The sequence below is a fragment of the Gracilinanus agilis genome, chromosome 3 (assembly GCF_016433145.1).
Source record: "Gracilinanus agilis isolate LMUSP501 chromosome 3, AgileGrace, whole genome shotgun sequence".
NCBI classification, from domain to species: Eukaryota; Metazoa; Chordata; class Mammalia; order Didelphimorphia; family Didelphidae; genus Gracilinanus; species Gracilinanus agilis.
The window spans coordinates 55,988,268-56,000,445 of NC_058132.1; the positions used below are offsets into that span (position 1 = coordinate 55,988,268).

Below are 12,178 nucleotides of genomic sequence, written 5' to 3' on the forward strand. Positions count from 1 at the left end.
CGGGCCGCTCTAGCTAGTCCAGGGTCTTGGTCCCTTCTCTCCGGGCCCTGCGCGCTGGGCCACGTGATAGGGGCGCTTGGAGGCCGCTGCCAGGCGGAGGCTCGAGGGACGCGGCGCAAGCGCAGAAGCCGCCCCGCCGTTGCCTCGGCGCCGCTGCCGCTGCAGCCGCCGCCTGCTTCGCCTCATCAGCTGCGCTCGGGGCGCGTCGTCTCCCCCTCCCGTCTGGGTCGGGGGCCGGGCCATGTCCCGAAAGCAGGCGGTGAAGAGCCGGCCGGGCAGCGCCCGGAAGGCCGAGGCGGAGCGGAAGCGGGATGAGCGCGCGGCTCGGAGAGCCCTGGCCAAGGAGCGGCGGAACCGGACGGAGCTCAGCGCCGGCGGCGAGGAGGAGTTCGTCAGCTTCGCCAACCAGCTGCAGGCCCTGGGGCTCAAGCTGCGCGAGGTGCCGGGCGACGGGTGAGGAGGCTGGGGGAGGTGAGATGGAGGAGGAGGAGGCGCGCGCCCTGGATGGGGGAGGGGAGGCGCGCGCCCGGGGGGGAGGAGGCGCACGCCCAGGCCTGTCGCTTGAGAGAACCAGGGGAGAGGGGAGGGAGCCGGACCGGGGTACAGAGGTTCGCTCTTGAGGCCTGGGCCAGTGAAAAGGTAAGGAGGCTGTGAGCATTAACTAACACCTTCAGATGCAGCCGCTTAACTTTTTTTTTTTTTTTTTTTTAACCCCTTATCTTCGGTCGTAGAATCAAAACCGTATCAATTCTAACCGAAGAGTAGCAAGTGCTAAGCAGTGAGTGTTAAGTGATTTGCCCAAGGTCACACAGCTAGAAGGGGTCTGAGTTCAGATTTGAACCTAGGACTAACCGACTCTAGGTCTGGCGCTTTATCGGCTAAGCCACCTCGCTGTCCTCAATCACTTAATTTTTTTCTCAACCTTAGTTTCCTTATATGCAAAATGGAGCACTTACCTCCTAGAGCTGTTCTTTGTGTGTGTGTATGGGGGCTGTCAGATGAAGCGATGTAAATGATAACTATTATGAGTAATAGCAAAGGACACTCAGGGAACTGACAAAACGAAACAGTGCGATCTCCAGGAACTTACTATGTGATGGAGAGACTGGTAGTTTAATAGCATTGATTAAATTGTTCAACTGGGTTTGTGCTAGGCACTAAGCTAAGTGATACAGGTACCAAGAAAGACAAAACAAAACCGACCAAACAAAAAACCTGCTGCCCCAACCCCTCCTGGGTCTCACAACCTAATTGAGTAGACAGCATGCAAACAACTCTGTATGGATGGTAAATGGGAGGTAATCCCAGAGGGAAGGGTATACTCAGACAGTGACTGTGTCAGAAAGAACTTGACTAATTGACAAGGTCTTGGGGATAGGAGATGTGGAGACCAGATATATGTGTATAGGGATTGTGGTGATCCTCCTCTTTCTGGAACTCCTAAGGACTAGGGATAAAGGAAGAGTAGACTGGGAACTCCTTGAGGGCAGAGACTGCTTGATTTTTGTTTTTGTGTTCACCATGTCTGACCAAGACTTTTTTTTTCTTTTTGCCTGAAACTTGTGATTTAATTGGTGTAGGAACATCTCTCTGCTAATCTCGATTTACAGTTGTCTTGCATTTTACTTAACATCACAGATTTAGAGCTTGAAAAGACCTTAGAGTCACCTAAGCCAACCTCTTCATTTTGCAGATGGAAAAACTGAGACCCAGAGAAGTTAAATAGCTTGCACAAGATTATGCAGGCAAAAAATGTCAGAGGTGGATTCAAATAGTTTCATTGCCTCAGGATTCAGCACTTCTTGTCATAATGGGTTTTTTCTCTCCCAGCTTAGAATTGCTTAGAGCACTGAAACATTTATATGATTTGCCTAAAGTCACACAACAAATATATATGCCAGAGATGAGACTTGAACCCAGGTCTTCCTAATGCTGTTCACTGAGCCTCTGCTTATTAAATTGAATTGACTGGGTAAAGTGATCCCCAGGAAACAGGGACAGGGTGAGTGAGGTTGGACAAGGGAGTTGAGTTAGGAAAGTTGAATCACTGGTAGGAATGAAGGCAGATGGAAGAAAGGACTAGAGGATAGGATGGATGAGTTTAGAGCAGTGATGGGCAAACTACTGCCCGTGGGCCAGATGGGGGGCGGGTGGTGCCTGAAATGTTCCATCTGGCCTCTAGACATTATTCCTAATCTGACCAATACAAGGAGTAGGATACAATACAATGAAACTTCGAAAGAGTTGTCTTAGAAACAGACTGACAGTTGAACATTTCCTTTCCTTTGGCCCCCTCTTTAAAAAGTTTGCCCATCACTGGTTTAGAGAAGTAGGATTAGCTTTTTGAGGAAGGAGAGGGTATCCAGAGGTAATATCCTTGGGAAAAGCTACACCTGATTCGTCAGGTTTATATCCACAGCTTTCTTAATTGTGTGGGTTATCATGCTTGTTCATAGTTAGGGAAGCTGAGGCCTAGAGAAGTGAGATTTTTGCTAAGAGGATCATGGTTATTAAGTACCAGAGCCATTTAGTTAGAACTATCTTTTGCTTTCTGGCCTGGGGCTTGATCTAGTCAAGTCCATTAGGGGTAGAGAAGGTAGGAGAGAAATATGTAGTTAAACAATTGGGAGCAGGGGAGTGCAGTGGGAGAGGGCATGATCAGCATAAATTTGAGAAAAGGCATGTGGTCACAAGCACTTATCTGTGTATGATTGGAAGGGAGGGTTACAAGGATCATGGGTAATGGAGGGACAGGAAGCAGGGAAAGCCTTTGAAAGGCAGGAATAGACATAGAGGAGGGGATTTGGGAACATGGCTTGTCTCTTGAGAAGGAATGATGAGGTAGAAACAGAGAAGATCTTGGGAGAGCCTTTCTCCTCTTCTCTCTGGTGCTGAGGTTATAGGAGTACAAGAATGGGAGGGAAGAGAAGAAAATTCAGCTGAAACAGGGCTCATATCCTTTGTCTCAAAGGTGGGGAAAGAGGCTTACAGTTAATACTACCACCTGGCATTCGGGGCTTTCAGTGATGTAACCCCAGACTACCTTCCCAGCCTGCCTTCTACCTTACAGTCTGTCTAGATTAGGCTGTTCTCTAATTAAGACCCCCTTTTTCAGTACCTTGACTTTGTTTATATTTCATTCTGTCATCCTTTGCCTCCTGACACCCTATTTATCCTCTAAACCTCTGCCTAAATATCATCTCTTCAATGATTTGCTCTCCCAACCCTCCACCCCTTATTAAGTGACTAGTCTGCTATATGCTGGGGATACAAAGACAAAAACAAAATGCCCCCTGCCTTCAAGAAACTTACATTCTATTGAAACACTGGGCTTATGGCCACCCTGTGGGCTTTCTCTGTGGCTGTCCTAGAGTCAGTGATCAGTTCTATTACCATATGAGTAAAGGTATTCCCTTGGGAAGTAACAGATGTTGGTATGAATTGTTTTGTTGTAATCATGTGGCAGTGATTTAACAGCTTATTGATTTCTACTTTTGAGTACCCCCTGGCTATCACCTGGAAACAAAATTCAGAATGTAGAAAATCCACCTTCTGGTTTGGATATTTTTAGGCTTATTTTTATTTTTTATTTTTTGCTGTGATTCACAAAGTTATGCAATCTGAGATAGCACCTAAATGAAAGCCGTGATTTCTAATGGTCATAAATGGTGGTGGAATATTTTGTGTGTTATCATCCCTTGGAAGCTTTGGACCATTTCTAAATTAACATAATAGCTAGTGTTAAAATTTATTTAAAATTATATACTTAGAATAAGTATTTAGAAAGTCTCAAAGTCATGTGAAAAAATTTACCTGTACACTTTCCCTTACCTTCTCAGCTATTTATCTTGATTGCCGATAAGTTTTGACTCTGCTAGTAGTTTGGGATTTTATGGCACTTGAGCCTGGGTTAGTCAGTGTCTTTACAAAAAAATTATTTTAAAAAAATCAGGAGAATCTGCTTTCTCTCCCTCTAATTTCCTCTATCCTCTTCCTTTCCTCTCTGCCGTCCCAACTCATGTCCCCCAATTGAAAAAGAAAGGAAAACAAGAACCTGTTATAAACATGTAGAGTGAAGCAAAATAGATTCCCATATTGGCCATGTCAGAAAAGAATATATCTCAGTATTCATCAGGCCATCCCCTCTCAGGAGGTTGGTAGCATATTTCATTAATATTCTAGATTCATGGCTAATTTTAAATACCTCTATCCCAAACACATTTTAAAGTTTGTTTTATTTTGTATTGCTTCCCTCTACAAATTCCTACTTGTGAATTCATTTATTTGTACTTTTAACTCTTAGAATGCTTAACTTTGTTATTGAGCAGCCTGGCAATACTAGTGTGAGGCATATTGTAGAATGAAAATATTAAAAAACAACATTCTGTGTGGAAAAGTAAGTAGTTTGGAATAAGACTGTGCCACTGTTTGGCTTCAGAATGGCATAATTCTAATCACTGACTTCATAGTTATGAAGATATGAGGTTATGTTCCTGTCTTATTTGGATTTTTTTTTTGTCAGTTTTAAGATTGGAAAATAGATTAGTCTTTTGGATATCTGAAAGTTCAGGTGAAGTGTTGGAAATTGTGGTGACCTAGGCTAGTGGTTTTCTTTGGATGAGAGTAAATGCTGATCCCTAGGTGATTGGTGAGGAGTCAAGGGAAAAAACACCTTCCATTCCATAATAGAGTTGTTTGTTCAATGAATGTTCATTTGCATAGGTTGCTCTTACCATATCCTTAGGAATCAACCCTGTTGCAAGAGCTTTTGTCCCTCCAACTGCTTAGCCAGACAGATTCCTTTAGAATCTAACAAACAGTTTTCTTTGGGGCTCTTATCTAAAATGAGTAATGAGATAGCTGTGTCACAGAACCTCTAGTGAAACTAGGTTCAGAAAGAGGGCACTGGATACGGATTGCCATGTAGACTATCTGTTTCTTAGGTGATATGGGGAAATCCTAGATCTTGGGGTCTGGAAGAGACTTCAAGAAGTCATCTGGTCCAAACTTCCCCTCACCTTTATAGGGAAAATATTATCCTTATTTTGCAGCTAGGACAACTGAGGCAAAGAGAGATTAAGTGTTTTTTACAGGATTGCATAGCTAGTAAGTGAAAATGAGAACAGAGGTCCTAGTGCAGAGCTTCTCCTACTACGCTACATTCTTTCTCAAGTAGATTCTATTTTTTTTTTTTTTAAACTGAGAAACTCTGAATAACAACAGGATGGCAAAATGAAATTTCAGAGGACTCTTGTTGAAACATGCTCTTCAACTTTAGAGAATCAATGGACTCATTGCAGATTGTGACATTTTCCCTCCCCCCCCCCCCCCCATGTCTAGTGTAGAAATTTGTTTTGTTTGTGATCAGTTTTGCTTTTCTTGTCTTCTCAATGGATAGGGAAGGGAGAGAGGTTATTACTATTAGAGTGGAAAGATCACTGGACTTGGAGCCAGAAGATCTGGGTTTAAATTCTGCTTTCCTATTTGATAGCTGTGTGCCTGTAAGCAAGTACTTATCTTTTTTGAACATTCGTTTCTTCCTCTGAAAAATGCAAAATAAAATTTTTCTTTTGTACTGTATACCTCCCAGAGTTCTTGGGAGGAAACTGCTTTGTAAACCTTAGTGCACTGAATAAGTATGAATTATTTCTCAAGGTTGTCTTCTCAGGGAGTCTGGAAAGGCAGTGTGCACTTCTTCCACTGGTGCATATTGTTACAAATAAAATTAATCTGACCCTGGGTCATTGTCCAAATTGTTCAACAAATCTTTTTTAAGGTTTTAAATATGGTATAGTGCAGAGAGCAATAGGTTTGTAGTAAAAAAAGATAATGTTCTGAAATTGGGGTTGTGATGGATCCCTTGGCAGATTATGAAACTTTCTTAAGCTCAGTTTCCTCTTTTTATATAAAATGTAAATGATACTTCTTGTGCTACCTACTTCATTTATGTGGCTGCTGTGAAGAAAGCAGTTTGTAAACCTGTAAGCACCATGTAAATGAGTAATTATTGTCCAGTGCCGTGGAGACCTTTCTTAGATTCATTTGATAAGAATCATTTTTAGCTGTTTATGCTTGTTTTATTAAAATGAAAATTTTATTAACCAAAACATCTTTCTTTCCAGCAATTGTCTATTTCGAGCTCTTGGTGATCAACTAGAGGGACATTCACGAAATCATCTTAAGCACAGACAGGAGACTGTTGACTATATGATAAAACAGCGGGATGATTTTGAACCCTTCGTGGAGGATGATATTCCCTTTGAGAAACATGGTAGGTTCAGTGGGATACTATAACCTCTTGGAGAATTATATTAGGTAATAATGTTTATTAGCAGCCTTGACTGTATTGTCACAAGGTAATTCTTTAAAAGTGATTTTCTTAATGAATGTCAGTTAGATAATATCAATGTAGCCCTCAAATTTATAACTTTATTTCTTATACCTAAAGTGGGAAGAAAAAATGCAGGTCTTGTGGCATAGTTCTCACTTAAAGCCTCTTTCATCTTGAAAGGTGGAAACTAACCCTTTAAATGAACAATTGATATTGCTCAGTGAACTGCAGTAGTCTCTCATAAGATCTGTTTAGAATTGGAAGGGACCTTAGGGATCATCTATCCCCTCCTTTTTCAGTACCTACTCTGTAACTGAGACTTAGAGAGATGGTGACTTACCCAAGGTTACACTGTAAACCTATAAAATGCTGAGGTTCAATCTTAGTTTCTTTATAACTTAATGTAATGTTGTTTGAGCTCCTCTTATTCTGAGGAGATTGCCATAGCTTTATTGAAATTTGCAGGTCAATTTTTATACAAATCAGGTAAGTATTGCTTAGCCAAATTATATGTATTTACAAAATGAGTTTGTACATTTGCCAGTGTGAATTTCATTCTGAATGTTTTAATTCAAAGAAATTTGTTGAGTTTGGTTTTGTGACCCTTAGGGGAATGTTGTTATATTCAGTTGTTTTTAGTCATGTCCAATTCTTCTGCAAACTCATTTGGGTCTTTCTTGGCAAAGATACTATAGTGATTTGCCATTTCCTTCTCTAACTCATTTGACAGATTAGGAAACTGAGGCAAATAGGGTTAAGTATCTTGACTGAGACCACAAAGCTAGTAAGTATCTGAAGCCTAGTTTGAACTCTGGAAGATTCATTTTCCAGACTTCAGGCCCAGTACTCTATCCAGAACCACTTTGTTACCCATATGGAGAATAGAAACTTTATAAATTATTTAATTTTCTAAAAAAATTTATATGAGGATTAATAAATGATTTTTAGAAAAAAATGCTGTTACTCTTTTGAAGGCATGTAGGAATGACAATGAAAGGACTAACGGAGAGATTCTGTTATCAGAGATGAAAGAATTCTTAGTCTATATACCTTCAAGTTGGTGCCAGAGTTAAAGATTTGGAAACCAGACCTTATATTTGTTGTGGAGAAATATTATAAGACATTTATTGTGAATATAACTTTTTTTAAAGAAGTGGAATAATCCTGAAAATTGGGAAAAATAATCCTTTCTTTGAATGTTAATATAAGGATTATTCAGTTATATTGTGATTTTAAGACTTTCCAATTAGTTTAAATGGCAGTAAAATGAGTTAGCATTTTTAGAAATGACTCTTCAATTACACTTTTCTCTGGATACCACATTGCTCAGTGATTTTAAGGCTTTTCAAATTCAAGAGTCTTGCTCCCTTCTAGGGAGTCTGTTGAGTCTGGATTCCTTAGTACTTTTTCAGAGATCACATTCTCTTTATGATTGTTGAATCTCAGTTTTTTCTGTAAGAATTTCAGGTAAGGCATCCAAGGTTGAAATAGGTATTTCTCACCTGAATTGTACTTTATATGGCCATTTACTCCTATCTATCATCTGCATGTAGCAGAATAATTAATGAAGTTTTGTTTGTATTTTTAATGTTCTTTCCTGAAGCCTTCATTTTTCTCACATTTTTATTTAGTTTCCAGTTTGGCAAAACCTGGTACTTTTGCTGGAAACGATGCAATTGTAGCCTTTGCAAGAAATCATCAAATGAATGTTGTTATTCATCAGCTTAATGCTCCTTTGTGGCAGGTAAGTCACCTTGTAGAGAATTCACAGCAAAGACTTATAAATAAATTAACATTGGGGCTTCTTTAAGTGGAGGAGAGGGACTGGAACTGTGATTCCATTGGCGTAGGTAAGTCTCAGATGAGAAAATTCCCTCAACCAGCACAAGTCAGCATTTTCCTTGGAACTTTTTGTCTCAGAGACTTGCCTACAGCCTAAGTATTTTGCCTTGGGGTCCTAAGTAATATGACTAGAAATGTACTGATGGGTTATGTAGGAAAAACTGTGAAGTAATATTTACACAAATGAGGTTGTAACATCACAAAATCACACACTGATACACAAAGATGAAGTCTTTTGAAAGCTAACAACCAACAAGCATTTGTTAATGCCTGGTTGTGTTAAATATACTCTGAGACTTATCAAGGCCAGGAATGTTTGAATGATATAATTAGTTCTTTGGGAACAAAGAGAGCCACACCATATATATTACAGGAAATTTTTTTTTTTAACCTTTACCTTCCATCTTGGAGTCAATACTGTGGTAAGGGCTAGGCAATGGGGGTTAAGTGACTTGCCCAGGGTCACACGGCTGGGAAGTGTCTGAGGCCAGATTTGAGCCTAGGACCTCCCGTCTTTAGGCCTGGCTTTCCATCCACTGAGCTACCCAGCTGCCCTGTACAGGAATATTTTAAAAATGCCATTTTGCAAATCTGTTTGAAAATTTTTAAAAATGAGGATTTTAAGGTAAAAATGTTCCTTTATTCCTATTCTGGGTTGGAGTAAATAGAAATAATAATAGCTAACATTTATATACTGCTTACTATGTACCCCTCCTAAGTATTATCTTATTTGATCTTCCTTACAACCCTGGTAGGTAGGTGCTATTGTTAGCTCTATTTTATAGATGAGAAACTGAGACAAACAGTGACTTGCCTAGGGTCACATATCTGATATGTGTTGGAAAAATTTGAACTTAGGTCTTCCTGACTTCAATCTCAACATTCCACTGTGCCACCTAGTTGTACCTAAAAAAAAATATACAAAATTCCAGTTTCATATTTCATTTTTTATTCTGAATAGGGAGGGGGGAGAGCTGTTTATATACTTAAAAAAGTAACATTTTTTATAAAAATGAATACCTTTGCTAAGAATAGCAACTCACATTTATATCAGACAGTCTAATCTCTCCTGTCTTTTGGTTCCTTCTCCATGTCCCCTTTGAGGCAGGTGGTATGGTATTTGCTTCATTCTCAAGGTATGGAAATTGAAGCTTTTCAGAATTTCACAGCTAAGTGGCTTCAGTTTGGCAGGCATTGATTAAGTGCTTGCTGTGGAATGCAGTGTTAGAGCCTGGGGATTTGGAGACATTTTGTGTCCATCGGACCTTTTTCTTCTTTTCTTTGCCCTCTTTGGACTATATGCCTAGCAGTGGCATCTCTGAATCAGAGGGTATGGATAGCATAATCAGTAATTGAAAGCCAGCCTGGTTTCTACTTCTATGGACCATAATCAGAAGTTTTTTTGGCCTTTTGGAGGTAGTTCCTATGGGCATATTTGACCTCCTTTCCTTATAGAAAAGTGGTATCCAGGGAGGGGTATTAGGCCAGGAGCAGGGTTTCAGTATACATTGCTAGCATGTTTCTTCCTGCTTTGCTTTCAGATTCGTGGTACAGACAAAGCTAACGTTAGGGAGCTGCACATTGCATATAGGTATGGTGAGCACTATGACAGTGTTCGGAGAATCAATGATAACTCAGAGGCTCCTGCCCATCTTCAGACAGAGGTGAGTGTGGACTTCTTCCCTATTGCTTTAGCCTAGTAGCAATATTCCCTGAAAAAACAGAGGGTATCCTTTAGAGTTCAACAGTCAGTATGACTTTTCACAAATAGCTAGTGGTAGGGAGTTGCAGGGTTTGTTTTCTTCCTTCAGTTCAGATAGAGGAACTGAGGAATGCTTTCTTACCAGAGTGCTTTCTTATAGAAGCAGTTGGTACTCAAACTGGCTTCCTTTCACTGAAATTTTCACTTTCTTGCTATTCTTTTTGTGCGAAGTAGCTAGCATCTTCCTTACAGATTAAGGGATAATGCTACTTATGGATGAATCTTTGGGACCCAGGAGTGGATTGCTTTGTGATTATGGAAACTGAGCTTGGTATTAACTGAGTTTTTAGGGACATTGTTATGGAATTAGGTGAGCAAATATTAGGTAAATTATGATCAAATTGGATTGGTCCCCTGGGATGGAAACTATTGGATCATGATTTGTTAATCTTTATTCAAAATCTAGAAAGACAGATGAAATATAGAGTTTTATTCCATCATCTGTGTCTTCAAACAATATCTAAAAGTAGATAAGCCCTCTCTTGTTGCAATAATTCAGCTGGGGCTAGGACAGTGTAAAGAGTTGGGTAGGACAGTTCTTTTATTCTTGCTGCTGCCAGTTCAATGGGAGATATGTGTGCCTCTAATGCTGATCAGTTAGTATCAATATTATGGCTTTCAACACTATAAAGAGCAGCTAGAAATGTTGTTGGTCTGGTGTTGGCTGGGCTGATGCTCCTCCACATCTAAGATAGTCCAATAAATGCCTGATATCTTTTTATATTGAGGCCTTATGTCTACATCTCAGTTACTTCTGGAAGTGACTCCCTCATTGTAACAAAGGAAAACAGCGAAGCAGAACCACTCAATGTAGTGACTGCACTTGGATATCTTTTTGTGTCTGGGACTTGGGATGGTGGTCCTTAATCTCCTTGCCTGAGTCAAGTGTTGACCCAATTATTGATCTTTGTCTTGAAATATCTTAGAATGCTTTTCATCATTATTCTTTTACGGATTTTATTTTTTTTCAGATCAGAATATCTACTTTTAATGAAGATAATAAAAACAGTATGTCCAAATACATGATTTTTGTCTTCAGATTAAATTTTTTTTTTAGTTTCAGATGCTTAATAAAGATGAATCAAATAAGAGAGAGAAGATTAAGCCAAAGGAGGAGGACTTTGAAGAAGACTTGAAAGATGAAGTAGATGATGCTGTACAGAAAGTTTGCAATGCAACTGGATGCTCAGTTAGTATCCACATAGTAAATAAATATTTTGTAAGCAATACTAGTTAGATGACACATTTCTTGTTCACTATAGTTTGTAGTGTTACTACTACTACTGAGAAGACCTACCACCTTCTGAGATACCAGTAGGCCTGTTGTACCAAAATACTTAAATGAGAATTCCAGTTTCCTGCCTGATGATACTTTGCTTACTGGATTGCATCAGCTGATTGTATATGATGGGATTTAAAAAAAAACAAACTTTAATGAACACTGATTATTCATTTCCCTTTCATTTTGTAGATTTGCCTGGTATTGCTCTCTTTATAAAAATAGCATATGTGGGTTTTCTAATTAGTGTTTGGCATTGATAAAAATCTATTAAAAAGAAGAGAACTTTTTACATTAAAAGTAGAGAACTAAAATAGTATTTAGATCTGCTCCAAAGTTATTTGAAAGACTTTAGTGATCACTCTAAATGCTCTATATTGTTGAAATGATGGACTTCTTTATGATGAGTAAAGCTTATAGAAATTTTTAACTCAGGCAGTTGTATTTCATTAAATTGCTGCAATGAAATTGGATAGGTATGTGTAAATAGGATAGTAACACATCTTTCTGATTTTTTCTTTGATAGGATGTTAATTTAATAGTCCAGAACCTAGAAGCTGAGAATTACAATATTGAATCTGCAATACTTGCAATGAACCAGGGAAAAAGAAATTGTAAGTAGATACTGTACTATTTATGAACCTGCAAAATGAATTAGTATTTCTTTGTTCTCAAACTATAGACATTATAGTTTTTGTTAGTATTAGCTCCTCTAGTTGGGAGTTCCTTGGTTTTATAATGTGAAAGGGAATTTAGGAGGTAGAAAGGAAAGGAAGGTAGGGAAGCCTGAGGAAGGGTATCCGGGGTAGCCCCCAAGCCTAGGAGGGGAAATTGACTGGAGCTCAATAAAGATCAGGTAGCACTTATTGTTAGAATAGCTAGGTTTATTTAGTTTAGAAAAGGGAAGGTCTAGGGAAGCTAGGAGGTAGATCTCTGAAAAAGGCACAGAGAGAGAGAGAGAGAG

General features: G+C 39.4%; 1 protein-coding gene across 1 annotated transcript in view; it reads left to right on the forward strand.

The window, feature by feature from the left end:
* The first annotated feature begins 241 nt into the window (after window positions 1-241).
* Window positions 242-12,178, forward strand: part of OTUD3 (OTU deubiquitinase 3) — a 20,172-nt gene continuing 8,235 nt past the window's right edge. Inside the window, exons 1-6 of the mRNA XM_044668706.1 lie at window positions 242-453; window positions 6,123-6,271; window positions 7,963-8,075; window positions 9,715-9,837; window positions 10,993-11,124; window positions 11,741-11,828. Of these exons, the coding sequence (XP_044524641.1) occupies window positions 242-453; window positions 6,123-6,271; window positions 7,963-8,075; window positions 9,715-9,837; window positions 10,993-11,124; window positions 11,741-11,828 (817 nt within the window). The remainder of the gene's footprint in view (window positions 454-6,122; window positions 6,272-7,962; window positions 8,076-9,714; window positions 9,838-10,992; window positions 11,125-11,740; window positions 11,829-12,178) is intronic.